The sequence below is a fragment of the Stegostoma tigrinum genome, chromosome 17, assembly GCF_030684315.1.
Source record: "Stegostoma tigrinum isolate sSteTig4 chromosome 17, sSteTig4.hap1, whole genome shotgun sequence".
Taxonomy (NCBI): domain Eukaryota; kingdom Metazoa; phylum Chordata; class Chondrichthyes; order Orectolobiformes; family Stegostomatidae; genus Stegostoma; species Stegostoma tigrinum.
The window spans coordinates 17,690,537-17,718,507 of NC_081370.1; the positions used below are offsets into that span (position 1 = coordinate 17,690,537).

The 27,971-nt window shown below is 42.5% G+C and overlaps 1 protein-coding gene across 1 annotated transcript in view; it reads left to right on the forward strand.

Annotated features, from left to right (window-relative positions):
• The window catches only part of LOC125459171 (cleavage and polyadenylation specificity factor subunit 6-like), a 68,688-nt gene that overhangs the window by 741 nt on the left and 39,976 nt on the right, over positions 1-27,971 (forward strand). The window contains exon 2 of the mRNA XM_048545207.2: positions 17,151-17,360. Coding sequence (XP_048401164.1) covers positions 17,151-17,360 — 210 coding nt within the window. The remainder of the gene's footprint in view (positions 1-17,150; positions 17,361-27,971) is intronic.

Sequence of the window (27,971 nt, forward strand, 5' to 3'; positions counted from 1 at the left end):
CTTAGCTTCTCTGTGTTTCTGGCAGCATACTTGCAAAGCAAGAAACGAAACCTGAGTGATTAATACAAAACATTTATTGTTCTCTGAAGATACAAATCCAACTTTGAAAGATAAAAGGGGGAAAATATAAAAATTACAAATGTGAAATAAAACCACTCTATATATTCAAGCAGTATTTGAAAATAGAAAAAGAAGGTACCAGTTTGGATGGAGACTTTTTGTTAGAAATGAAAATGATCTGTTTTTAATCAAAGTGTGAAGCTGGATGAACACAGCAGTCCAAGCAGCATCTCGGGAGCACAAAAGCTGACGTATCAGGCCTAGACCCTTCATCAGAGAAGGGGATGGGGTGAGGGTGCTGGAATAAATAGGGAGAGAGGGGGAGGCGGACCGAAGATGGAGAGAAAAGAAGATAGGTGGAGAGTAGAGTATGGATGGGGAGGTAGGAAGGGGATAGGTCAGTCCAGGGAAGACGGACAGGTCAAGGAGGTGGGATGAGGTTAGTAGGTAGGAAATGGAGGTGCGGCTTGAGGTGGGAGGAAGGGATGGGTGAGAGGAAGAACAGGTTAGGGAGGCAGAGACAGGCTGGGCTGGTTTTGGGATGCGGTTGGGGAAGGGGAGATTTTGAAGCTGGTGAAGTCCACGTTGATACCATTAGGCTCCAGGGTTCCCAAGCGGAATATGAGTTGCTGTTCCTGCAGCCTTTGGGTGGCATCATTGTGGCACTGCAGGAGGACCATGATGGACATGGCATCGAAAGAATGGGAGGGGCAGTTGAAATGGTTCGCGACTGGGAGGTGCAGTTGATTATTGCGAACCGAGCAGAGGTGTTCTGCAAAGCGGTCCCCAAGCATCCGCTTGGTTTCTCCAATGTAGAGGAAGCCACACCGGGTGCAATGGATACAGTATACCACATTGGCAGATGTGCAGGTGAACCTCTGCTTAATATGGAAAGTCATCTTGGGGCCCGGGATGGGGGTGAGGGAGGAGGTGTGGGGGCAAGTGTAGCACTTCCTGTGGTTGCAGGGGAAGGTGCTGGGTGTGGTGGGGTTGGAGGGCAGTGCGGAGCGAACAAGGGAGTCACGGAGAGAGTGGTCTCCCCGGAGAGCAGACAAGGGTGGGGATGGAAAAATGTTTTGGGTGGTGGGGTCAGATTGTAGATGGCGGAAATGTCGGAGGATGATGCGTTGTATCCGGAGGTTGGTGGGGTGGTGTGTGAGAATGAGGGCGATCCTCTTTGAGCGATTATGGCGGGGACGGGGTGTGAGGGATGTGTTGCGGGAAATGCGGGAGACGCGGTCAAGGGCGTTCTCGACCACTTTTTGGGGTGGGGGGGGAGGACGTTGCGGTCCTTGAAGAACTTGGACATCTGGGATGTGCGGGAGTGGAATGCCTCATCGTGGGAGCAGATGCGGCGGAGGCGGAGGAATTGGGAATAGGGGATGGAATTTTTGCAGGAGGGTGGGTGGGAGGAGGTGTATTCTAGGTAGCTGTGGGAGTCGGTGGGCTTGAAATGGACATCAGTTACAAGCTGGTTGCCTGAGATGGAGACTGAGAGGTCCAGGAATGTGTGGGATGTGCTGGAGATGGCCCAGGTGAACTGAAGGTTGGGGTGGAAGGTGTTGGTGAAGTGGATGAACTGTTCGAGCTCCTCTGCGGAGCAAGAGGTGGCGCCGATACAGTCATCAATGTAACGGAGGAAGAGGTGAGGTTTGGGGCCTGTGTAGGTGCGGAAGAGGGACTGTTTCAAGTACCCTACAAAGAGGCAGGCATAGCTGGGGTCCATGCGGGTGCCCATGGCCACCCCCTTTGTCTGTAGGAAGTGGGAGGAATCGAAAGAGAAGTTGTTGAGGGTGAGGACGAGTTCGGCTGGGCGGATGAGGGTGTCGGTGGAGGGGGACTGGTCGGGCCTGCGGGACAGGAAGAAGCGGAGGGCCTTGAGGCCATCTGCATGTGGAATACAAGTGTATAGGGACTGGACATCCATGGTGAAAATGAGGTGTTGGGGGCCAGGGAATTGGAGGTTTTGGAGGAGGTGGAGGGCATGGGTGGTGTCACGGACGTAGGTAGGGAGTTCCTGGACCAAAGGGGAGAAAATGGAGTCGAGATAGGTGGAGATGAGTTCGGTGGGGGAGGAACAGGCTGAGACAATGGGTCGACCATGCAGGCAGGTTTGTGGATTTTGGGAAGGAGATAGAAACGGGCGGTGCGGCGTTGGGGAACAATGAGGTTGGAGGTTGTTGGTGGGAGGTCCCCTGAGGTGATGAGGTCATGAATGGTGTTGGAGATGATGGTTTGGTGCTTGGGGGTGGGGTCATGATCAAGGGGGCGGTAGGAGGAGTGGTCGGAGAGTTGGCGTTTGGCCTCGGCGATGTAGAGATCAGTGCGCCATACTACCACTGCGCCACCCTTGTCTGCGGGTTTGATGGTGAGGTTGGGGTTGGAGCGGCGGGAGTGGACGGCTGCCCGTTCTGCGGGGGAGAGGTTGGAGTGGGTGAGAGGGGTGGAGAGGTTGAGGCGGTTAATGTCTCGATGGCAGTTGGAGATGAAGAGGTTGAGGGAGGGTAGGAGGCCTTGGGGTGGTGTCCAGGAGGAGGACTTGTGTTGGAAGCGGGTGAAGGGGTCAGTGGAGGGAGGTTAGGCTCCCGGTTGAAGAAGTAAGCGTGGAGGCGAAGGCGGCCGAAAAACTGCTCTACATCCAAACGTGACTGGTATTCGTTGATGTGTGGTTGTAGGGGGACAAAGGTGAGCCCCTTGCTTAGGACTGACCGTTCGTCCTCAGTCAGTGGGAAGTCTGAGGGGATGGTGAAGATGGGCTCAGTGTGGCTGTCTTCTCTGGGGTTGTTGGTTGTGGGCGGAGCGATGAGGTTGTCGGCCGTGGGCCGGGTTCCATCGGCGGCGTCCGTGGGCGGGGTTGTGTTGGCAGTGGGCGGAGCGGGGTGAGCAGCAGCAGCAGCAGCGATGAGGGTGGTGTGTGTGGTGTTGTAACTGGAAGGGGAGGCGGTGACTGCAGCAGCGGTCCCGGAAGTGGTGTGCCCGACAGTGGCGGATATAACGTCATCGGTGGGGTTCCGCTCCAACCCCAACCTCACCATCAACCCCGCAGACAAGGGTGGCGCACTGATCTCTACATTGCCGAGGCCAAACGCCAACTCTTCCGACACCACCTCCTACTGCCCCCTTGATCATGACCCCACCCTCGAGCACCAAACCATCATCTCCAACACCAGTCATGACCTCATCACCTCAGGGGACCTCCCACCCACAGCCTCCAACCTCATTGTTCCCCAACCCTGGACCGCCCGTTGCTGTCTCCTTCCCAATATCCACAAACCCGCCTGCCCTGGCCGACCCATTGTCTCACCCTGTTCCTGCCCCACCGAACTCACCTCCACCTATCTCGACTCCATTTTCTCCCCTTTGGTCCAGGAACTCCCTACCTACGTCCGTGACACCACCCACGCCCTCCACCTCCGCCAGAACTTCCAATTCCCTGGCCCCCAACACCTCATTTTCACCATGGACGTTCAGTCCCCATACACCTGTATTACGCATGCAGATGGCCTCAAGGCCCTCCGCTTCTTCCTGTCCCGCAGGCCCAACCAGTCTCCCTCCACCGACACCCTCATCCGCCTAGCCGAACTCATCCTCACCCTCAACAACTTCTCTTTCGATTCCTCCCACTTCCTACAGACAAAGGGGGTGACCATGGGCACCCGCATGGGCCCCAGCTATGCCTGCCTCTTTGTAGGTTACGTGGAACAGTCCCTCTTCCGCACCTAAACAGGCCCCAAACCTCACCTCTTCCTCCGTTACATTGATGACTGTATCGGCGCCGCCTCTTGCTCCCCAGAGGAGCTCGAACAGTTCATCCACTTCACCAACACCATCCACCCCAACCTTCAGTTCACCTGGGCCATCTCCAGCACATCCCGCACCTTCCTGGACCTCTCAGTCTCCATCTCAGGCAACCAGCTTGTAACTGATGTCCATTTCAAGCCCACCGACACCCACAGCTACCTAGAATACACCTCCTCCCACCCACCCTCCTGCAAAAATTCCATCCCCTATTCCCAATTCCTCCACCTCCGCCGCATCTGCTCCCACGATGAGGCATTCCACTCCCGCACATCCCAGATGTCCAAGTTCTTCAAGGACTGCAACGTTCCCCCCCCCCCCGCCCAGGGGTCGAGAACGCCCTTGACCATGTCTCCCGCATTTCCCGCAACACATCCCTCACACCCCACCCCTCCACAACCGCCCAAAGAGGATCCCTCTCATTCTCACACACCACCCCACCAACCTCCGGATATAACGCATCATCCTCCGACACTTGCCCCATCTACAATCTGACCCCACCACCCAAGACATTTTTCCATCCCCACCCTTGTCTGCTTTCCGGAGAGACCACTCTCTCCATGACTCCCTTGTTCGCTCCACACTGCCCTCCAATCCCACCACACCCGGCACCTTCCCCTGCAACCGCAGGAAGTGCTACACTTGCCCCCACACCTTCTCCCTCACCCCTATTCCAGGCCCCAAGATGACTTTCCATTATTAAGCAGAGGTTCACCTGCACATCTGCCAATGTGGTATACTGTATCCATTGCACCCGGTGTGGCTTCCTCTACATTGGGGAAACCAAGCGGAGGCTTGGGGACCATTTTGCAGAACACCTCCGCTCGGTTCGCAATAAACAACTGCACCTCCCAGTCGCGAACCATTTCAACTGCCCCTCCCATTCTTTCGATGCCATGTCCATCATGGGCCTCCTGCAGTGCCACAATAATGCCACCCGAAGGCTGCAGGAACAGCAACTGATATTCCGCTTGGAGCCCAATGGTATTAATGTGGACTTCACCAGCTTCAAAATCTCCCCTTCCCCCACCGCATCCCAAAACCAGCCCAGCTCTTCCCCTCCCCCCACTGCATCCCAAAACCAGCCCACCCTGTCACTGCCTCCCTCACCTGTTCTTCCTCTCACCCATCCCTTCCTCCCACCCCAAGCCGCACCCCCATCTACCTACTAACCTCATCCCACCTCCTTGACCTGTCCGTCTTCCCTGGACTGACCTATCCCCTCCCTACCTCTCCACCTATCTTCTTTTCTCTCCATCTTTGGTTCGCCTCCCCCTCTGTCCCTATTTATTCCAGAACCCTCACCCCATCCCCCTCTCTGATGAAGGGTCTAGGCCTGATACGTCAGCTTTTGTGCTCCTGAGATGCTGCTTGGCCTGCTGTGTTCATCCAGCTTCACACTTTATTATCTTGGATTCTCCAGCATCTGCAGTTCTCATTATCACTGTTTTTAATCAAAGTCAGTTTCTGAGAACAATATTCCTTTTCTATGTCTGCAACTCAGATTATCTTCTTGGTACCTTTAGCTTTTTTTCCACATTCGTCTGAACCTTTTTATACTTTCTAATGCGTAAATATATCTCTGACTTTTCAGTTGTTTGTTGAAAGATCCATTGTATGCCTATCAATTGTGGCTGCAGTCATGGCATTGGAGAGGTTAAGAATGCTTCATACTAAAGTATAGTGCAATGCTGATTCATTGAAATTAATATTGGACGTGAAACATTATGGAATGAATGAAAAATACGATGAATAAAAAACATGCTGTTTATGAATATATTAAAATTAAATTTTGTTTTTGATTACAATTTTTGTTTTTGACATTTGAAAGTGACAGAAATTGTCACAATTCAGATAGTTGTATTGGCCCACATTAAATTGAAACAATTGAGAGTTATGAAAAAGTGAATGTGATTTCTTACTTTGCGATCAAGCAAATGGATCAGTAAGTTTTTCTAATTGTTATATATTCAATGCTCCAAGTTGCAATAATTGAAATACAAACATAACTAAATATAGTAGATGATATGGGAACTCCTATTTCCCTTTACCTTTAAATGTGATTGTGTGCCAATTGTTTAACTGGTGGGAAATCTAAATCTGGATAGGCAGTTGATGTTTCAATAATGGACTATTTAAAGAATGGAAACAAGTTTGCACTTGATTTTAAGCTCAAATTAACTTATTTTATCTACCTCAGTTCCTCAGAATAGGATCATTTTAGTTTGTGTCTTTTTTTGGGGTGCAGTAAAATGCAGTGTGTTCAAATTTAATTGTTTTTATGTCTACTTAAAGTTTTTGAATCGTTAAGTAGTGAAAAATCTACTTTGATGTCAGAGCATCTCTGGTGTTCAGATTTGTCCACTGATCAGCAAACGTTTATTGCAATCTTCCAACTGGTCAAAATCTAAATCAGACAAACTTAGTAAGATGTATAATGGTAGATAGGACTTGACAGCTCATTTATCAATTAATTTAACCTGTAGAAGCTTCAGAGTGTGCTACAGTTTGTAAAATTACTCTTCTCAGCTCATTGTGGTGTAAGATCTGAAGGTTAGCTGTCACTATTGTCTTTCCTGATGGGGATTACAGGACCTTCCTGGTCTCGTGTGGTAAGGAAAATCCAACGAGAAGAGGCTTTTGTCTTAATCAAGATGTAACTTATTGCAACCACGTACAAGTAATATTGATATGACAGGCGCTGTCACTGACACAATGAGTTAGACTTCCATGTTAGATTACTCTTCTTTGAGATTCAGAACTATTCTCTTGCTTGATTCCATGTGAAATTGTCTAATTGGGTGGTGTTTAATGCACTCAGTATTAACTCTTGCATCCAATGCAACACCTCACTTCACAGAAATTTTAGAAAATAAATTTTCAGTCTGAGGTCTACAATAAAATGTACTATTGATGAAGTGAGTTTGGAATTTGACCTGGTGTTGCAAACTTACAAACTTCTGATCCTTGAATGTTCTTCAATAACAGGAATTAAGTTCTAATTTATAATGTGTGTACCTGTTTACAGCAGTTACATTTTGTCCTCCAAAGAGACAGACTGGAATCAACAAAAGTTGATTGTAGTATCTGTGGCATGATAAATTGTGTGAGAATTATGATACGAAACAAGGCAATTTGGCTCAGCTCATCTGTGTAGGTGTGCATGCTGCTCTCACCCTTGTTCATCTAACTGTATCAGATCATTCTTCTTAGTATTTTCTCCCTGATATACTTGTCTAACTTACCTTTGAATGTATTTGTGCTAATTACTTAATATGTATGATGCCGGAAGGTAAGATTCAGAATGGACTCTATGAAACTTCATCTGTTGATGAGTTTTTGTTAAAGAGACAGCTGGAAGAATGATTGCAGCTTCCTGAATGCTGCTGTCTGTTAGAATGTTGTACGTTGCTGCTTGTTACAGATCTGAATTTCAACAAAAAAGGTTCTGTTTTCCTGCAGTGCTGAAAATTGAATTCTGTTGTTTAATTCTGAACTTTATTTTGATTTGTTATTCTTGAATGGCTCAGATCATTTTGAGTATTTAGTTTTAATTAAATACAGAATAATCCAGAGTTGGGTATTGGCTTTGTGCAAATTGTGATGGTTCATTAGATATCTAGTACTTAGAACGGAATACTAATTGCCCTAAGCAAATTACTTGTTAAAAATAACTTCTGTCATTGACTGAGCAATATTTTGAATTTTGTAGTTTGGATGTGACCTCTGATCCATCATGGTGCAGTTCCACGTTCTAGCAGGAGTAACTCATTAATAGACCTGACCAGAAAATGGCTCATTTTTCTTCTTCCCTGGCTCAAGAATATTTGTGGACAAATATGCCAGCCTAGTGGTTTACCTGGTGCAGGTTAGCTTAATCAGCATAGTACAGGGTTGAATCTAGGATCATCTTGTTCTTTAAGGCTCTATACTGCAATCTTGCAGTCAATGTATTGATCCACTGAGCTTTGGAGAGAATCCTGAAAGGGATGTGAAATTACTGGATTCGTTTCAGTGATGTTTTGAAAAATCTGTTGCAGAGGTATGTATTTGTTTGTGGTTTGTGCAGGAAGGAGTGTTACCTAATATTGAACATTCTTGATTATATTTTTGCATCTGGCAGTGTTTGGGATTTCCCTGTAATGTGGTGAGAATGTTTGCTGTTACAACTTCAAATATTCCGATCACACGTTGCACCAAATGTTTCTAAAATTGCCCTTCCGCCTGGAAAAAAGGGTTTTATGTTTCACACCTTAGTACTGACAACTTAGCCCTAGTAATTGAACTGATGGGTTAGTGGTACTAAATAAATCTAAAAGCGTAGAGAATTATTCATTTTACCTTTTACTCACGAAGTGTCAATGTGGCACCCGTGGCTGCACATTACCTGCCAGAGCCTTGAAGTTTGGAGTGTAGTTTGAGACCGCTGTCATACACATTTCTTCAAATGAGTAACAGTGGGATGGGTGCAATACATTAACTTGATTATGTTTCATAGATTTTGAGAAGGGTTGTAACTTGGGTTGTGGATGAGGTTGTAGACTTGCTTGCTGAGCTGGTGTGTTTGATTGCACATGTTTCGTCACCCCGCTAGGTAACATCATCAGTATGCCTCGAGCGAAGAGTTGGTGTTCTGTGCTACTTGTTATTTATATGCCTCGGTTTGCTGGGTGGTTCACATCACTTTGGGTTTTGCTTTTCAGTGGTTCATTGGGTCCAGTTCAGTGTGTTTGCTCACGGAGTTCCAGTTGGAATGCCAGGCCTCCAGGAATTCCCTGGGATGTCTTTGTTTGGCTTGTGCTATTATGGATGTATTGTCCCAGTTGAATGTGTGTCCTCTTTGTCCAAATGTATTGAGACCAGTGAGAATTGGTCATGTCTCTTGGTGGCTATTAGGTGTTCTTCTATCTTTACGGTCAGTTTTCTTCCAGATTGGCCTATGTAATGTTTCTTACAGTCCTTGCATGGTATTTCATATCTTACATTGGTTTTATTGGTTATGGGTATGGGATAATTTACATTCATGAGTAACTGTTGTAGGGTGGTTGTTGGTTCGTTGGCTATCCTGATACCTAGGGGTCTGAATAGTAGCTTTATCATTACCTTGATTATCCTTATTTGGGAGAATGTCATCTCAGAGGCCTGTAGTAAAGCTTCATTTCAAAAGCACTGAATGGTAGGAATGAGTACTTTACTCATTCTCATAGTTTTTGAGTCCACAAAAATCACCGTTCCTTGATCTGACTTCTCATTTGAATATAGCTTTTTTATCATAACTATCTCTGTATCAACTCCACTGCTTTGGAAATCAAATGCCTGGTATGAATATGGTAGCCAGTCCCCCTGTGTCTACTTAAAAGAACGAATTTGAGACAAGCATAATGATTTGTTCTCATGATTTCCTAAAATCATCTGTTGAATTCCTCTGCTATCTTCCTCAAGTGCGTACAAACATGTTTTCTGGTGGAAGCATTTTTTTTTGCCTTTGACTTTTTTTTAACCTTCAATTTTTTTTTCCTCTAGTATTTTTCCAAGCTTAAAAAGTGTTGCACTGTTTCATTCTTTAACTGGGGGACTACAGGCCCAATTTTAATGCATTCATAGCACTGATCTGGCCTTTCCCTGCACATCACAGTTCAACTTGATCAGTTGTGTCATTATATCCAGAAGGAACCCAAAATTGGGCAGCCACACATTGTCTGCACATCTCATTCCTTGATTTAAGCAGAAGTCATGGTTTTAGGCATCAGATCAAAAACTCTTTGCAGGACCTTCCCTCAACTTGAACCACCTGACATCAGCTTGGAGGATTAGTTCATAGTAGGCATTAGTGAGTTTGTAAAGTAAGAATTTAAACAAGCAGTGCTGAAGATCTTTTGTTTGAGATGATGGGAACTGCAGATGCTGGAGAATCCAAGATAACAAAGCATGAAGCTGGATGAACACAGCAGGCTAAGCAGCATCTCAGGAGCACAAAAGCTGACGTTTCCGGCTTAGACCCATCATCAGAGAGGCTCCTAAAATGCTGCTTGTCCTGCTGTGTTCATCCAGCTTCACACTTTGTTATCTTTTGTTTGAGACTGGTTGACAGTTTTAACATCAGCTTTCAATACATGATAGAAGTCCATAATTTTATTTTGTAATGCTTACAGTTCAGTGGTAATTGATAAAAATGGGGAAATCAGGATAATTTCTGCAAAGTGCAACAAAGTCCGTATTTAAACTTTTTGAGAAGATTTGTAGCTCAGGTTGTGGATGAGAATGTATAATTGCTTGCTGAGCTGGTGGGCTTCAAATCATAGAAACCCTACAGTGTGGAAACAGGCCCTTCAGCCCAAGACGTTCGTCACCCTGCTCAGCAGCATCAACAGTACGCCTCTGGTGAAGTGTTGGTGTTCTGTCCTGTATGTAATGTATATGCCTCAGTTTGCTGGGGTGGTTGACATCTGGTTCTGTTTTTCCGGACACACCACCTTGGCAAGGAAGTCTACAACCAAAGTCTGCACTTTGTGAATGCAACTTCAGTTGGAAACCACTTTTGTATTAGGAATGCTTTTCTCATGCACATTTCTTGGGAATTCATTAGATCTCATCACCTCTTATTTTCTCTTTAAGGGACAGAGGATGACAAGATCCTCTTTAGTTGTTATGTCTTTTAAAACATGCATGCAAAAACAACCTGGTGTTGAATCTTTCTTTCATCAAATTTTAAAATTGGTTGAACTCAAATGTAAATCTTGTACTTGGAACCAATCATTAGTTTCAGATGATAGTCTGGAAACTGCTATCCATGAGGCAATTAGACACAGGAGCAGAAGAAAATCATTTAGCCCATCAAGTCCACTCCTCTGTTTGATAGGATCATAGCTGACCTAATAACCCTCAACTCTACTTTCCTAACTACCCACATAACCTGTGATTTCCTCACTGATTAGAAATCTCTCTATCTCACCCTTGCATGTTCTAAGCAGCCTGGCCTTGACAAATCTCTGTAGTAAAGAATTACATAAATTCATTAATCTGATGTTCTGCCCTTTGATCCTATATTCTCCCACATTGGGCAAAGACCCCTCTCCTCCACCCTGTCAAGCACCCCACTCCCAAAAAAATACAAATCTTGTATGTTTCAGTAGGGTTTCCTCTCATTCTCCAAACTCCATTGAGTTCAATCCAACCTATTCAACCTCTCTTTATAAGAAAATCCCTTCCCATTTCAGATCAACCTAATGAAACTTCTCAGGATTGCCTCCAAGCGAGGGTAAATTTTCCTTCGATAAGGGGACCAAAACTTTTCACAGTATTCCAGTTGTGGACTAACTAATGCCTTGTATACCTTTGGAAAGATCTCCCTATTTTTATACTTAATTTACTTTCAAATAAAGGTTGACATTTCATTTGCCTTTCCTATTACCTGCTGAACATGGGATGCCAGCATTTGTGATTCATACACAAGGACAGTCAGATCTTCTGTGCTGCAGCTTTCCACAGTCTTTCCCTATTTCAAAAATATTCAACTCTTGTGTTCTTCCTGCCAAAGTGTATAACCTCATGTTTTCCCATATTATACTCCATCTGCCAAGACTTAGACCATTCATTTAATCTATATATAGCCTTCTGTAGACTCCTTGTGTCATTCTCATCAGGTACTTTCTATGCACTATGAGACTTTTGCAGTCCTGTGCCACACACAGAGCTCAGACTAAGAAAAAATTAGAGATCCCCTACTATGCACTGTACAAATTTAAGTGCCAGAAGATGACCAGTTCTCCAGAAACAAATCGCAGCCACCAAGGTGAACTCGCATGCCTCTATATTTGAAAACAGCTGAAGTATTTCAGATGTTCTCGAGGCATAGATTCAGGGGCCTGCCTTCAATATGATCAGTGGTAGAGTGACATCACAAACCACAAGATGAAGCAAGTGCAAGAGATGGTGGGTTATAGTACAGGATACTTAAGGAAAGAGGTACAGAGATTCTGGGAAAATCCCAAAGATTTTGAAAACCGTCAGTATATGACGTTTGAAAAAAAAAGAAAGAGGCACAAAAGGAAACTGTAGGTCAGTTAGCTTAACGTCTGTCATTGGAAAAATATTAGTCTATTATAAAGGTGTAATAGCAGAACGTTTAGGAACACAATATTATCAGTCAAGAGTCAGCGTGGCCTCATGAAAGGACAATTTGCATTACATCTTTTAGAGTTGTTTGAGCGGATAACCAGGAGGGTCAATAAAGAGAAACCAATAGATGTAGTATATTTAGATGTCTTAAAGACACTTGATAAGATACTGTACATTTGGCTTCTTAATAACATAACAGTGTATACTGTTAAGGGTAATGTATTAGCATAGGTAACAGATTGGCTAACTCAGAAATTGGGGTAAGGGGGCCACTTTCAGGATGGCCTAACTAGTGACATGCCCCCGATACCAGTGCTGGGGCCGCATTATTTATTAATGATTTAAATGACAGAAGTGAATGTACTATCACAATGTTTGTGGATGATAAAAACAGGTGGGAAGGTCATCCACAACCCGAGCTACAGATTTTCTCAAAAACTTTAAATGCGGACATTGCAATTTGCAATTATCCTGATTTCCCCACTTTTACCAATTATCACTGAACTGTAAGCATTAGAAAATTAAACATTATGGACCTCTATCATGTATTGAAAGTTGATGATGATATTGTCAACCAGTTTCAAACAAAAGATCCTCAGCACTGCTTGTTTAAATTCTTACTTTACAAACTCACTTCGGCCTACTGTGAGCTAATCCTCCAAGCTGATGTCAGGTGGTTGAAGTTTCGGGAAGGTCCTGCAAAGAATTTTTGATCTGATGCCTGAAACCATGACTGACTTAAATCATGGAATGAGCAGCATGATGATTGACAAGTGTGCACAGCTTACGGGGAATGCAAGTAACTGAGGGTTTAAGGGTGACCTGAGACTGAGACTGACTGAGACCAACTGAGAAGGACTCTGCAATCAACGAATCGTTCACAATCTATGGTTTGGAGACTGGAGATAGATGTAACGGGTTACCACATGAGATTGTTGGAGGCTGAAGACAGGCTTCAGAGTGGAATTTGAAGTGGCAGTCCAGAAGAGGACTGCAAGCACAATCGAAATGTGAACTCTGGAAATGTAACTTGAATTATTCCAAAATATATATTTTTGGCTGTCCAAGTGATTCAGAGTTAGAACATTCTATGTCTATACTCGTTAAGGTGTTTGTAACACATTACAATACGTCCGTCACTTGCCAGAGTCGGAGCATAGAAGAAGACATGGGAGTCATGAATTTATTTGCAAGCAAGTTAGATAAAGTAGAAAGGTCCTCAACAGTAACAGCTGGATTAACAAATTGACTGTACAAAACTGAAATGGGTACTTGAGTTTTGAAATACTTAATTTTTGTGATTTTTCAAGAAGGACTGTGTTTGTAAAATACTGCAAAGAAAGGGAAAATATTGAATTTTCTGACAATAAATATATATTCTTGGGGAACAAATAGTGAAAATTGCCAGGTTTAGACCCAACAAGTCAGTACGGCTAAAACATATAGCCAGGTTGTCTGAAATGCTCGAATTTTCTTTTTGATTCTGGTCTCATTGGTTTTATTAGCTACTTTTTTTGTGACACTTCATCACTGCCACCAACTGCCCTTTCAATGATTCCCCATCCCCACACTCCAAAAACAAAAGCTGTTACTGGCTGCAGTGATCTTTTACTCTTGCACACTTAATTGAGAAACAGATTTGTGTTTCTTTGTTCAATAAATCTTTTGAACCAAACCCAGCTGTCAGCTGTGACTCCCTCTGAGTCAGAACATTGTGGCTTCAAGCCTCGTCCCGGCGTTGAGAAAGGTACTTGAACCGAGGCAGACATTTCATTTCCAGTACTGAGGGTTAAAACTAATGAAAAACAGCTGTACTGTCAGAAATGCTGTCAGATAGTCTCTTAATGTAAGGCTGTCATCTGTCTTGGGTGGATATCCTTTGTCTCTCCTGGAACAAGTGCAGGGAGTAATCCCTGATGCCCTAACCAAATATTTATTCTCTACCAACATCACAAAAGCAGGTCATAACATGGCAAGTTTAAGCTTCCTTTGTACTTTTGGTTCCAAGAGTATCTGCGCTTGAAAAGTACTTCATTAGAATCATAGAATCCTTACAGAGTGGAAACAGGCCCTTCAGCCCAACAAGCCCACACTGAACCATGGAACATCCCACCCAGACTCATCCCCCTATAACCCACCTACTCTATACATCCCTATGGGCACTTGAGCATAGCCAATTCACCTAACCTGCACACCTTTGGACTGTGGGAGGAAACACTGGAAGGCATTTTGGGAATCCTAAAGTGGTGGGAAGTGAGATATAAGCGCAAGTCGTTTTTTGTTGGGCTTCACTGATACACCAAAATCATTAAGGAATGCTTTTTGTCACCTGCTGCAGAACAGTGCTTTTATACGTTCAATTACTGTTACTGTGGCTCACCTAGTGTTGAACATAAATTCATCTTCCTTTATTTTATTGAGTGGACAGAACGTGGGCCCTTTCATGATTTCTCATATTTCAAGAATTTATCACAAAGTAAGCTGTTTCCAGCCCTTTGGATACACCGTGAGATCTTTGCAGTCCTGTGCCATCACTATGCAACCAGGACATCTTAAGCTAAAGGTAGCCTCATAATTAGTCCCAAGGTAACTCAGCTGCTTTCACTTTACATGCTATGGGCCTGTAGATCAGAAGCAGAGATAGGCCATTTAGCTGTTCGAGTCTGCTTCTCTATCCAATATGATTGTGACTACTCTGTGTTCCAATTTCCACATTTTCCTCTATCCCCAATAATCTTTCATTCCCTTGCCTAACAAGAATCCATCTCCTTCCATCTTAAAAAAAAGACCCTGTTTCGATTAGCATCTGAGGCAGTGTTCCAAAGATGCAAACCCCATAATTCCCCTCATCTCTATCATAAAGTTATAGAGTCATAGAGCAGACCCTTCAAACCAACCAGTCCATGCTGAACATAATCCCAAACTAAAATAATCCCACTTGCCTGCTCTTGGCCCAAAGCCATCCAAACCTTTCCTGTTTTTCTCTACATTAACTTTAATTTTAGAACAATATCCTCTAGTTCATCCATAAAAATAATAATAGTTTCTACATCCACCTTGTCAAGCCCATTTAAGGTCTTATAAACTTAAATCAGATCACCTCACTTTTTTAGTGCAAACAGCCCAGCCTGTCCAATCTTTACTCATTCCAGGTATCAATCAGTAAACCACCTCTAACTCATTTAATTCTCCTTTTCCAGTTTGTCCTTGGTTGAACTTTTTCAGCTTGATGTTTTAAAGTGTGCCATTTTTTTGTTGCGGATTCTGTGGTCAATTAAAAACCAAATCAGGACATCAAGATTTATTTGTCTCAGCAGGGCTCTATGTAAATTAATAAAAACATGAATTTAAACTTTACACGCAGTCCCGAGAATTTGCACTCACATTGCCTGTCAAGACAGATACCTGAATTTGTAAAGCTATCATCTCTGACAGCACAGTTAGCCTATGGATTGGAAGCAAGTTAGGAATTAGAACGTACTGTTTGCTGAAAGTTCTATTTTAACCAGCAACTTTCTTTCCTCCGTAAAGAAATTTATTTAGCTGGGACATTTGTGAGCGCATTACCTCAGCGCAGTCTATTTAATCTAAAAATTTTTGAGATGCTGCAAACAAAATCCGTACCTGGTACTATCAAATCAACATCCAGTAAAATCAGAATTCTTTTTCCTGCAAAATTCAGTGAGTAGATGATAGTTACAGAACACAAAATTACATAAAATTAATCCAAGTCACTTGCAATAGGCTTCAAGTGTGATTAATAGGGTAATTATCTATTATACTCCACTCAGGGGCAGCAGTGGTGTCCGATCCTCAAAACCAGCAGGTTGAGTCCTATCTGCTTCATATTTTGTATTAACATAAACATATGGATGATAATGGAATAGTGTAGGTTAAATGGGCTTCACAGGTCAGTGCAACATCGAGGGCCTAAGGTTCTGTACTGCACTGTAATGTGCTATCTCTGAGCAGGTGGATTAGAAAAATAACAAAATCTCCATCCTGGATGAAACATGCTGTAACTATAGACAGTTGTTTCTCTCTTGTATGTTTTCCCTCTCTCCTCCGGTGTTATTGCAAGGTCTCTTTGCTGCTGTGTTGTTTTTACTACTGGCTAGATCGGATAGATTCACAAGAGATCCTCCAGCTCCAAATTGAGCATCCTTGAGGCAATATGTATCATCAAGCACAGCAGAAGTGTATTTATCCACAATCTCTAACCTCACATCCTGTCACATCCCTTTTCTATCAACAACATTAAGCCAGGTTCAAAAGGTAGTGTAGGAGAGCATACAAGGAGCAGAATTATGCATGCTTTGGTCCTAACCTGGTGAAGCCACACTAGGACTACATGTTTGCTGAATAGTGGAAACAGCATGCTAGAGGCAGAGCTAAGTGGTCCCACAACCAATGGATCAGATCAAACCTCTTCTGAAACTACAATCATGTATGGTGAGGACAATTAAATACTCATGGAAAGAAGTGATCTCATGAACATTCCCATTCTCTGGTGTAGGTCAGCAGTGAGTATAAAAGAGCAAGCTGTGGTTTTTGCAACTATCTTCAAACAGAAATGGTGAGTGGATAATCCATCTCAGCCTTCTCTTAAGTTCCAGTGCTCTCCTAGTCAGCGTCCCAGTCCATGTAAAAGTTGACTCATCCAAAAATCACTTGCCTGTATCTTTCAACATTCACCCATCACACCTCTCCTTGCCTATTGTTGGCTGTAGCTTCAGGATTTAAAAATCTCACCCTAGTTTTTAACTATATTAATGGCCTTGCTTTTCTGTGCCATTGGTAGCAGTACCTTCGCCTATTCACCCAAGACTAAATAATGCACATTTTAGAGAATCCACAGGCATGATCAGCAAAATGATAACTTCCTATGCTTTAAATGCTAATCCTAGAAATGTATCTTCAAAGAAGTCAACAAAATTTGTCAAGCAAGACCTTTCCTCCTCAATCAATTGTTCAAGTGAAGAACTTTGATTTTGACACCTTTGAGAGAGAAGATAGCGGTCGACTATGTCAAACTAAGATAATCTGTCTATTGTGCTGACCACTATCTGGCAGCCATATCATTTATACAGTGCATCATAAATATTGTTAATCGTCCCTATTGAATTTTTCACAGAGAAGACTGTCTTAAATGAAATGTGTGGGTTCTTTTTCAGGAGACTGATTATGCTGCAAATGATCAAGTTGACCTTTATGATGATGTAATAGCAGCTGCTGACAGTAATAACCATGAAGATCAAAGTTTTGATGAAATAATACCACGGACTCCTGGTGAGCCACAGAAAACCGACAGTAACACCAGGCCAACCATAGTCTACACATATGGGGGCAAACGGCAAGCTGTGTATGTGGGAAACCTGACATGGGTGAGTGCATCTATGCCTCGTTAATGTTACTGAAGTGTATAAAGCCATCTGTCCAATCAATGACAACTGTCTTTGGTCATATCAAGAAGATTCCAAGACGCCTGAATGGAACTTCCTGTGTGTTATTTTTCCATCTGTATCTATCCTTGCCTGACCATATTAGCTAAATTGCCTCAGAGAATTCAATTTTGACATGTTTGGCCTGCTTTGAAAACTGTGTAAATGTAACTTCTGTCAGTTCTCCCCATTGTTGGGGAGAGAGAACTCGTGCTGCTATTGCCAAAGTTAAATTAAGTTAGATTCAGGCAAATTACAAGTATATCTGTTCATTTGTGCTATCATGTTGCAGAAATGTCTCACTTAGTCAGAATTATGAGTTTATTCTGCTACTCACAAAATTGAGTTTGTCAAATAATATGAAGAAAGATAATAGATGACAGAAGGCCAGATATTGTACAAAAGCAATCAATTGGCCACATTGTTCACTTTAACATTATTACCACTGACCTTCATCAGCATTGTAATCTGCTGGACAGGCAAAGGACAGAGGAAAAAACCCTGGAAATTGTCTCCCCACCTGAAGATGGTCAAACAAGTTCCATTAAATCTTAGTAAATCTGCACACGAGAACACTCTGGATAAACAAAGCCTCCCAATATTCAGTTCGAAAGAACAGTCATACTGGATTCAAAACGTTAACTTTGTTTCTGTCTCTACAGATTCTACCAGACCTGTTGAGTTTCTCCAGCACTTTGTCTTTTTATTTCAGATATTCTGCATTTGTAATACTTTGCTTTTATCTATCTCCCAACATCCAACCTACATTTATATAACTTATGTAAATTTCTTCATGTCTTTCTTAACCTAACCTGTCTAACTCAAACAGCAGATCAGGTTTAGTCCTCTCATCAATTTAAATGATCCTAAACAGTAAAAACACGATGCTCTCAAAGCTAATCTTTGTACTTGAGGGAATTTAAACTAGATATCAATCGCACAGTCTTATTCTGATCCTTTTCAGGGCTTCTGTATCATTTGGAATGTAAAGAGACCAAAACTGGTCATGGTATTCTAAATTATGGATGTACAAGTGTTTTTTTGATACTGGATTACCTTCTCACTTCTTATGATGAATCTATTTGTTTTTGCTACACCCTGTACCTGTTATGAATCTCGCGTGGCTATAATTGAATGTTTTTGTTCCCCATTGAATGGCCTTAATTTCACAGCCATACATTGTATGCACATGTTTGGTACTGCCCCAATCTATACGTATGACACTACATTTATCTATCTGTATATTTACAATGTTTCTGTATTAAATAATATCTGATAGCTATGGATCTGTTTTCTCCAACAAATTTAGATGTGCTTTCTTTCCTATCTAAAATTCTAAGGCCAAATCTATGAATTGAATCACAAATGAGTCTTTTGGTACCTTGATATTTGCTTACAGATTATTAGTAAAAGTGAAACAGTGATCCTAATAGAGCCCTTGATAGATTTCACTAGTTATCAGTTGATTTGCAAAACTGTTGCCATCAATGATCATTTTCTGCCCATTAACATGCAGCCAATTCTTTAGCAGTGCTCTGTCCATTACTCCCAGAGGATTAACTTTATTTAGTAGGTTACTGTGATATCTTAGCCAAAGAGTTTTGAAAATCAACTTATCCAGTGTCAACAGGTTACTGTATTAACCTAATACTACAGTCCAAAAATTAAATTAGGTTGAAAAGACCTCTCCCAGGTGCCAAGTTAAAATTTTCGTTTAGTTTCCTCTCTGTTTGAGTGATCATTGAGAATTTCTGTAATAATATCATGTGACAGAAGTGACAAGTTCCATATAGTGTCTGTTTGATTCAGAAATGAGAAGACTACTTTCAGACTTTACTATGAAACTTGTTTGGAAGAATTTTAGAAACATCCCATTTTAATTGCTATTCTTGAAGGAGAGGAAAGGACTTGCATTTATAAAGGGCCTTTGAGGGCTTCTTAGTGTTTTAAAGGCAAATAATGTACTTTTTCAAATGTTGTCACTATGATTCTAAACACCCTTCCATGTAGGCCCAACCCATTAAGAGAAATCCGTAATTATTTCTAAATACTAGCACAGAAACATATACATCCATCTGAGATAATAAAATGTGAGGCTGGATGAACACAGCAGGCCAAGCAGCATCTCGGGAGCACAAAAGCTGACGTTTCGGGCCTAGACCCTTCATCAGAGAGGGGGATGGGGGGAGGGAACTGGAATAAATAGGGAGAGAGGGGGAGGCGGACCGAAGATGGAGAGTAAAGAAGATAGGTGGAGAGAGTGTAGGTGGGGAGGTAGGGAGGGGATAGGTCAGTCCAGGGAAGACGGAAAGGTCAAGGAGGTGGGATGAGGTTAGTAGGTAGCGGGGGGTGCGGCTTGGGGTGGGAGGAAGGGATGGGTGAGAGGAAGAACCGGTTAGGGAGGCAGAGACAGGTTGGACTGGTTTTGGGATGCAGTGGGTGGGGGTGAAGAGCTGGGCTGGTTGTGTGGTGCAGTGGGGGGAGGGGATGAACTGGGCTGGTTTAGGGATGCAGTAGGGGAAGGGGAGATTTTGAAACTGGTGAAGTCCACATTGATACCATATGGCTGCAGGGTTCCCAGGCGGAATATGAGTTGCTGTTCCTGCAACCTTCGGGTGGCATCATTGTGGCAGTGCAGGAGGCCCATGATGGACATGTCACCCACATCCCAGGCCCCAAGATGACATTCCACATCAAGCAGAGGTTCACCTGCACATCTGCCAATGTGGTATACTGCATCCACTGTACGCGGTGCGGCTTCCTCTACATTGGGGAAACCAAGCGGAGGCTTGGGGACCGCTTTGCAGAACACCTCCGCTCAGTTCGCAACAAACAACTGCACCTCCCAGTCGCAAACCATTTCCACTCCCCCTCCCATTCTCTTGATGACATGTCCATCATGGGCCTCCTGCACTGCCACAATGATGCCACCCGAAGGTTGCAGGAACAGCAACTCATATTCCGCCTGGGAACCCTGCAGCCATATGGTATCAATGTGGACTTCACCAGTTTCAAAATCTCCCCTTCCCCTACTGCATCCCTAAACCAGCCCAGTTCATCCCCTCCCCCCACTGCACCACACAACCAGCCCAGCTCTTCCCCCCCACCCACTGCATCCCAAAACCAGTCCAACCTGTCTCTGCCTCCCTAACCGGTTCTTCCTCTCACCCATCCCTTCCTCCCACCCCAAGCCGCACCCCCCGCTACCTACTAACCTCATCCCACCTCCTTGACCTTTCCGTCTTCCCTGGACTGACCTATCCCCTCCCTACCTCCCCACCTACACTCTCTCCACCTATCTTCTTTACTCTCCATCTTCGGTCCGCCTCCCCCTCTCTCCCTATTTATTCCAGTTCCCTCCCCCCATCCCCCTCTCTGATGAAGGGTCTAGGCCCGAAACGTCAGCTTTTGTGCTCCTGAGATGCTGCTTGGCCTGCTGTGTTCATCCAGCCTCACATTTTATTATCTTGGAATCTCCAGCATCTGCAGTTCCCATTATCTCTCTACATCCATCTGAGCACAGTTAATTTAATGAATCACTTGAAATTAAAAATCTGCAGTTGCACAAGGCATTCATAACTCAATCTAGACTAAGGCTTTTGCACAAGGAGAATATATTTGAATATCAGGAGAATGGCATTGGAGGAAGAAGGAAAAAGAAGAGAAAACGTGTTGTATGATTTTTTAAAAAAAGAAAAACTGAGAGAATTTCTGATTAAGACAAGAAATAATGGTTTGGATTTTTCCTTTCTATACTTGGCCTCACTTGCTTCAATGAGGAAAATTACAAACTGGTGGGCATAAAAGTAGAAAACCATAATGAATATAGCATTATAATATTTATTGTGCACCAGGATTTCAACAGTAATCAGTGAGAACATTGCAGATGCCATTACTGCAACCTTCCATAAAACCCTTTCTATTCTGGAGCTGTTCTTTTTGATTGGAATATTTCACATGTTCCTTTGCTATTCATGAAAAGTGAAAGAAAAACACCAGACCCAATTAGCCTAACACCTGTTCTTGGACAGTTACTGGAGTCTATAATTAAGGATAAAGTGATTGAAAACCTTAAACTTTCAGCTGATCAGCAAGAGGGCATGCCAAAAGGCTAAGTCATGTCTGACATTGTTTGTTACAGTTAACCTCTTGGAATTATGTTATTATGCTATGAATTAAGTTGTTGACCTGGCTAGCAAGTTGGCTGAGCAAGAGTGAGAGAAAATAGGCAACGCAAGGACGAAAAGACATGTAGAAAAGTCATAAATTATTTCAAAATTTCTTGTTTAAATTTCAAAATGAATTTTGGATTAAAAATGGCAACAAATTACCATGGATTAATGCAATTGACCACATCTTCTGGAACGAATCCAATCAATAGTTAACAGGACAGAAGTCAGAACTCATCTTCTTGGAATGCACAGCCTTGCATGAATTTTGAAGAAGATCAGCTAATTCTGAACAAAAGAGAGCTACTGAAATCATTGTGCCTAAGGTGGAACTCACAGCTCATGACTGACCTCATTTAAAAAACATGATGCTGGCTAGAGATGTTGAAAAAGAAAACAATTGTTGAATTGAAACTGACTTCTTAATGGACAGATGACATGACTGATGACCACCTCAGCCTCTGGAGAAATTAACAAGTCCCTGAAAACCATTGTTTCAGGCTGGTAAGAATTAGTTTGCTGTTAACATTGAGACAGCTTTTCTAGAAGTTTCAGGTCACCCTGTAGTCTAGATCTCCCTTTTGACTTAGCTCCAGGATAAACCGTGTATCTGCTGGAAAGGTGACACCAACCTTATCTTTGTCAAGTTTTTAAAAAAATAATTCTGTAGCTTCAGCCTACTGCACTCATTGGACTTGAAGATCTACAGAAAGGCACTTAATACAAATTTCTGGGCTCTGTCAAGAACCATGTGATTTAATGTCCATTTATTTGAGTTCTGAATGAATTCTTAATTGTAAATACTTTTCCTTGTATGTTTGTGCATGTTTATTGCATCAATCACTCCCTGGGTTTCAATGCATGTATAAACCGTATTTTTTCTTTTTAAATCTTAAGAAGAGAGTTTGTTACACGTAATTTAAAAATTAGACTACATAAACAGCAGTTTGAGGAGGCAACAAATGGCCTTATTTAAAAGGGAAAAGATATTCAGAAAAAACTTAAAAATTATGCATTGAAGAGGAGAACAATAAAATAATTCACCTTGCACTCTTGCCCATAACACAAAATGATTGCTAACCCAAAACTGAATTCATTCGAAACCTTGGGGCACAAAAATCTGACCAGACCCCAAATCTAAGAAACAAGCCTGAAATCTATTCTGAAAGAGAAAGCCAAAGAAAAAAGACTGAAATTTTCTTTGAAACCAATTTACACACAACAGCAAATCCCGTTAATCTTACTATTAGAGATGTTAAATTTTAAAACAAAGACGTGCAGCAGAAGAAGACTAAACCTGACTCCTGTAAGTCTAGGAAGTTGATATTGGTAGCTAAGTGAATACAGATGGAAATCTACAGACGCAAAAAGACCTGTTTCTCCAAATGTTCCTCAAGTATTTGGGCATCTGTATCCAGAAGTGGTAGAAATAGAGTCTGAAACACAGATTGGGGTGCTGTACCCAGAATAATTATCCTTGCCAAAAAAAGCTAATAAAATTGGAAAATAGGAGAATTAGGCTCAATCTTTTATAAAATAAAGAGGGAGTGAGAACAAGCTCTTCAGTTAAAAAGTTCTGGTTTAACTTAAATACTCAAGAAGAAAAGAAAGAAGGACAAAAAGTAACCAGAATGAGACAGAGGGAATGAGCTATATTATGGAAATTATTTGCTAAAGTGGCAGGCAGTGTGCTGAGAGAATGAAAACAGTCCAAACTAGAGAAGAGGCAGAAAGAGATCCTGGGCTTACCAAAAAGAATGATAAAGCTCATAGAAATTAGAGCAATAGAGAGAAAGCCAAGGGAGTTTTATGAAGCTCAGCCAGAATCTGTAGGATTAGAAGATGTCAGGATAGAACTGCTGGAACACAAAAGCCCAAGAAGGAGCTTATAGAATCAAAAGGGATCAGGATGGAACCCATGAGAGAGTCCAGAAAAGCAGTACAGTTTCAGCAAAGCCCTGAGGATTGCAGAAGGCTGCAGGCAGCTCAGAGGTCCTGCAGGGGGCGTGAGACAATCAATCATGAATAAATTGGCCTAGAAAAAGCTTATTTAAGTTTCAAAAGAGAGGGAGAGAGTCCTCCCTTGCTGAACTAAACAGGGACCGGGGCAATTCCCATGCAGCGAGGGAGCAAGGCTGAGGTCCAGACTGTCAAGGCCAGTTGCTACGGTATTGGAAACTAGCCAGCCTCATGTACTTTGGGACATGCTGCTTCCCATGGAACAGAATTGAAACCAGTTTATCCCTGCAGTAGCGGAATTTGGCGAAATTGTTACTTCATAATTGAGAACATATTTGCAGCCACCCAAAAGATTATTTAAGTGCCTCTGATAATTCTCAGGCATCCAAAACTAGTAAGCACTACACATCGATACAGGACAGAGGGAAGTAAAGGTGCTGAAATGTGAATGACAGAAGTCGAAAGGGATGTATGCAAAGTGTGGCTCGTAGGATCTTTTGGAAAATATAATAGAAAGCCCATACTCCAGCGGGATGAACAGGAGGTCTGACAATCTGAAACCTTTTCATTTTCAGCAAGAAACTAGAGAAATTTCTAACTCGCCTCATAGGAAGTTCAGGAGAATATTTTGCTGAGATCTAAAAGAAAAGGAACCTTAATGGACAAGCAGATTTAAATAACCGGACCTGCCTTTTTGAATTTGGAGGGAGACCTGAGGCATCCCAAAAGAGATCTGGAGCTGTTGAGGAAACGGGAGAACAACAAAAGCTAGCCAGACTGTTCTGGGTAGGCATGTCTCAAAGAATATGAAACAGAGTAGTAACATAAAAAGCTGTCAAAGTAGGCAGACAAAATTAAAACAAAGAAGCCTGCACTCCTATTGCTAGCATCACAACCTTGCAAATCTTTACAGGGAGGGCACGAAAGGCCCCTTATTGACAAGGAGGTGGTGAGTTAGATGCCTAACCTCCTTGAAGAGCTGGAGGCCTTGCAGTAGGAGCTGGACAGCCACTTGAGGGCAGTAGTATTCCAAATGAAATTTGACAGGTTGGGAATGATTCCCTCCCCTAAGTAATAGAGTGAGTAGATTGGTGATTCTGAAGTTCCACTGCACTTGCGACTGCAGCAGAAGAAATTTAAGCAGAGACAAAACAAACTTAAACCCAAAGCCAGAAGATTGGCACATCAGGTGGAGTCACTTGAGGAGGACGAGGGACTGGAGGCTTTCACAGTTGCCAAGCTGTCAGAAACCAGAATTGTAAACTTGAATGCCTGGTTAGCATTGTTGATCAAACAACTGTGGGAGGATTTGGCCATTTTGCTCAGGAATATTGAAGCAATACACAGGGATTGGCTGGATTAGACTCCACGAACAGCCCATGATGGGAATGGGAGAACTCCCACCAATAATTCAAAAGCCTGAAAAGCTGGCCCAGGTCAGATAGGAAATCCAATACAAAATAACAATGTAATCAAGCCTGGTGAGAACTGCTAAGGCTGCCCCAGTGTTCTAATTCCAAACATGGATGGATCAAAATAACTGCATTTACTTGTCAGGAGCAAGTGTAGTGACAAGGAAAGGCTCCATTTCATGTCCATGCATTGAAGACTGTTCAAACAAAGTGGGCCCTTGGCCTCTCAGCAAAAACAAAAACTTTTGAAAGGATACTGGCAACACTCCATGATCCTCAGAATGGGAGGAACCTCAGCCTTTCTAACTCTGGAAAACATACCACAGTAATGTCATTGGCCTTAGAAAAAACAATGCCCCAGCAGCCTTTCAAAGATTGACAAACCAGTTATATGCTATACTGAAGTATTGTGCAGTGTAACCTGAATCTGATGACAATAAATAGCATCAGAGACAAAATCACAGGTGGTCTGGACAGCGGTGTGTTGAGAGGCTTTAATAAAATGGAAAGCACCCAGCTAGAAGTGGAGCATAATTCTTTGCAAGTTCCTAAGACAGTGCAAACCAGCCAATGCCAGAATTTTATGCTGAAGTTTGCCTCTGCAGTCTTTTAATCTGTGAACAGAAATCACTTAGATTGTGGAAAGAACAATGTCATCATTAATGCCTTGTGCCACATGTGAACCCTAGAATGCAGCAGGGTACTGATAGCGCACTCTCTAGTAGTGTGTTTAATGTTCAAGAGTGAAGGTATATTTCAACTTTCTGTCCTGCAAGAAAACCCGTTTTAAAAAGAAATGGCATTGACTTCATTCTTTTTCTGAGCACCAGAGGAATGTCATGTCCACAAGACAAGAAGTATTATAAATTGTCTTAAAAACTATATTTTGTTTACATTTTAAAATGAACATTCCTGGATTAAAATTTATCTATCATTGGTCATATGATACTAATTGACCACATTTTCTGGAAGGATTCCACTCAGCAGGATAGAATTTGGACCTCGTCTTTCTGGAATGTCACACACTTGTCTTGTGTGGACCTTGCAGTCTACAGTCTCAAAAAAGACCAGCAAACAAAATGTCTCCCATGCTACTTCTGTACACAGGAGCTTTGAAACTAAAACAAAGTTGCTGGAAAAGCTCAGCAGGTCTGGCAGCATCTTTGAAGGAAAAAACAGGGTTAACATTTCAGCTTTGGTGACCCTTCCTCAGAATTGAGGAAGGGTCACCAGACCCGAAACGTTAACTCTGTTTTCTCCTTCACAGATGCTGTCAGACCTGCTGAGCTTTTCCAGCAACTTTGTTTTTGTTCCTAATTTACAGCATCCGTAGTTCTTTTGGTATTTATTTAGTTTTGAAACATAATTTTGTCCGAAGCAAGGCCAATGGATTACTATTGATCACATTCATACAAACAATAGTCCCACCCACAAGAGAGAAAAAATAGTTGTTGAATTGAAACTGACTCCTTAATGGCGGATCAAATGACCAATACCATTCTGGCTTCTGGAGGCATTAACTGTAGTCACAAGACACCATAATTTCAGTCCCTGGGTTTGACGATAGTTTTGTTTTCGCCCTGCAGATAGTTTGGTGGCATGATGGTTCAGTGGTTAGCACCTCAGTCTGTGGAATTTGCACATTTTCCCTCTGTCAGGGTGGGTTTCCTCCAGGTGCTCCGGTTTCTTCCCACAGTCCAAAGATGTACAGATTAGGTGAATTGGCCATGCTAAGTTTCAGTGTCCAAGGTTGTGCGGGATAGGGGAGTGGGTCTGGGTGGGATGCTGTTTAGAGAGTCAATATCGACTTGATAGACCAAATGGCCTGCTTCCACAATGTAGGGATTCTGTGATTCTATGATAGTTTGTTGTGGGTCACTTTAAATTGGACTTCACAAACGGAGGGTTTGAGAGGAACACATCGCAATGTATTTCGAAAGGGAGAAGAATGAAATAATTGCGACACTTCAGCTCGTGAATAGAAGAGAACAATATAATAACTCAGTTAGCCTCACCCTCTTGTATGTAAAATGCAGATACTCTAATGTGACTAGTGGCATCACACACAACCTTGACTATTCACTATCATTGATAACTTCGAAAATGGGATCGAGATCCACAATAACACAAAGATAGGTGGTATTGAAAACAATCTAAGTAGAAACTCAAAATTACAAAGTGATATAAATAAGTTAGGAGAGTGAGCAAAACTGGCAAATTGATTTTAAAATAAGCAAATGTGAGGTTACCCTTTTAGAGGTGAAACAGATTGATCAGAGAACATTTCAAATGATGGAAATCTTGAAACGATAAATGTCCAAAGAGAATTAAGTATTTATATACCTAGATCGTTAAAATGTTGTGGGCTGCTGTAATAAAAATTCTCAAGAAACATAATGGAATGTGACTTTACATCTGGAGATCTGGATTATGATTGGTAGAAGTTATGCTGCAGCTATACAGAGTCCTAACAACTGGAATATAGTGTTCAGTTCTGGACATCACAGTTTAATAAGGGTATGTTGACCTTGAAGGGTAAGCATCATAAATTTACCAGAATTACTTTCTAAGGGTGAATTAAATTCAGAGGAGAGAAAACCCAAACTAAGGTGGTTTTCCTTAGAATTTAGAAAACTAAAGCGAGATTTCATCCCAAATCCCTGGATATTGGGGGATTCATAGAGCATACAGAGGGATGTTGCTTCCACTGGGTCTAGGTTAGGTTATCCTAAAAGTTAGAACTAGATCTTCCATAAGGCAGAGGCCATTTAGTCCTTTGAGCCCATTCGACCATTTAGTGAGATTATGGCAGATCAACTACTTCAACGCCATTTTTCATGAATTAATCTTGTATCCCTTGATGTTTTCAATAGGTAGAAATGTGTCCATTTTATTTTTCAACATAGTCTATGACTGAGTTGTCGTAGCCTTCCAAAAATTTAGCAGCCTCTGATTGAAAAAGTTAGTTCTGATATTAGTTCTAAGTGATCTTATGGGCCGGAACTTTTTCTGAA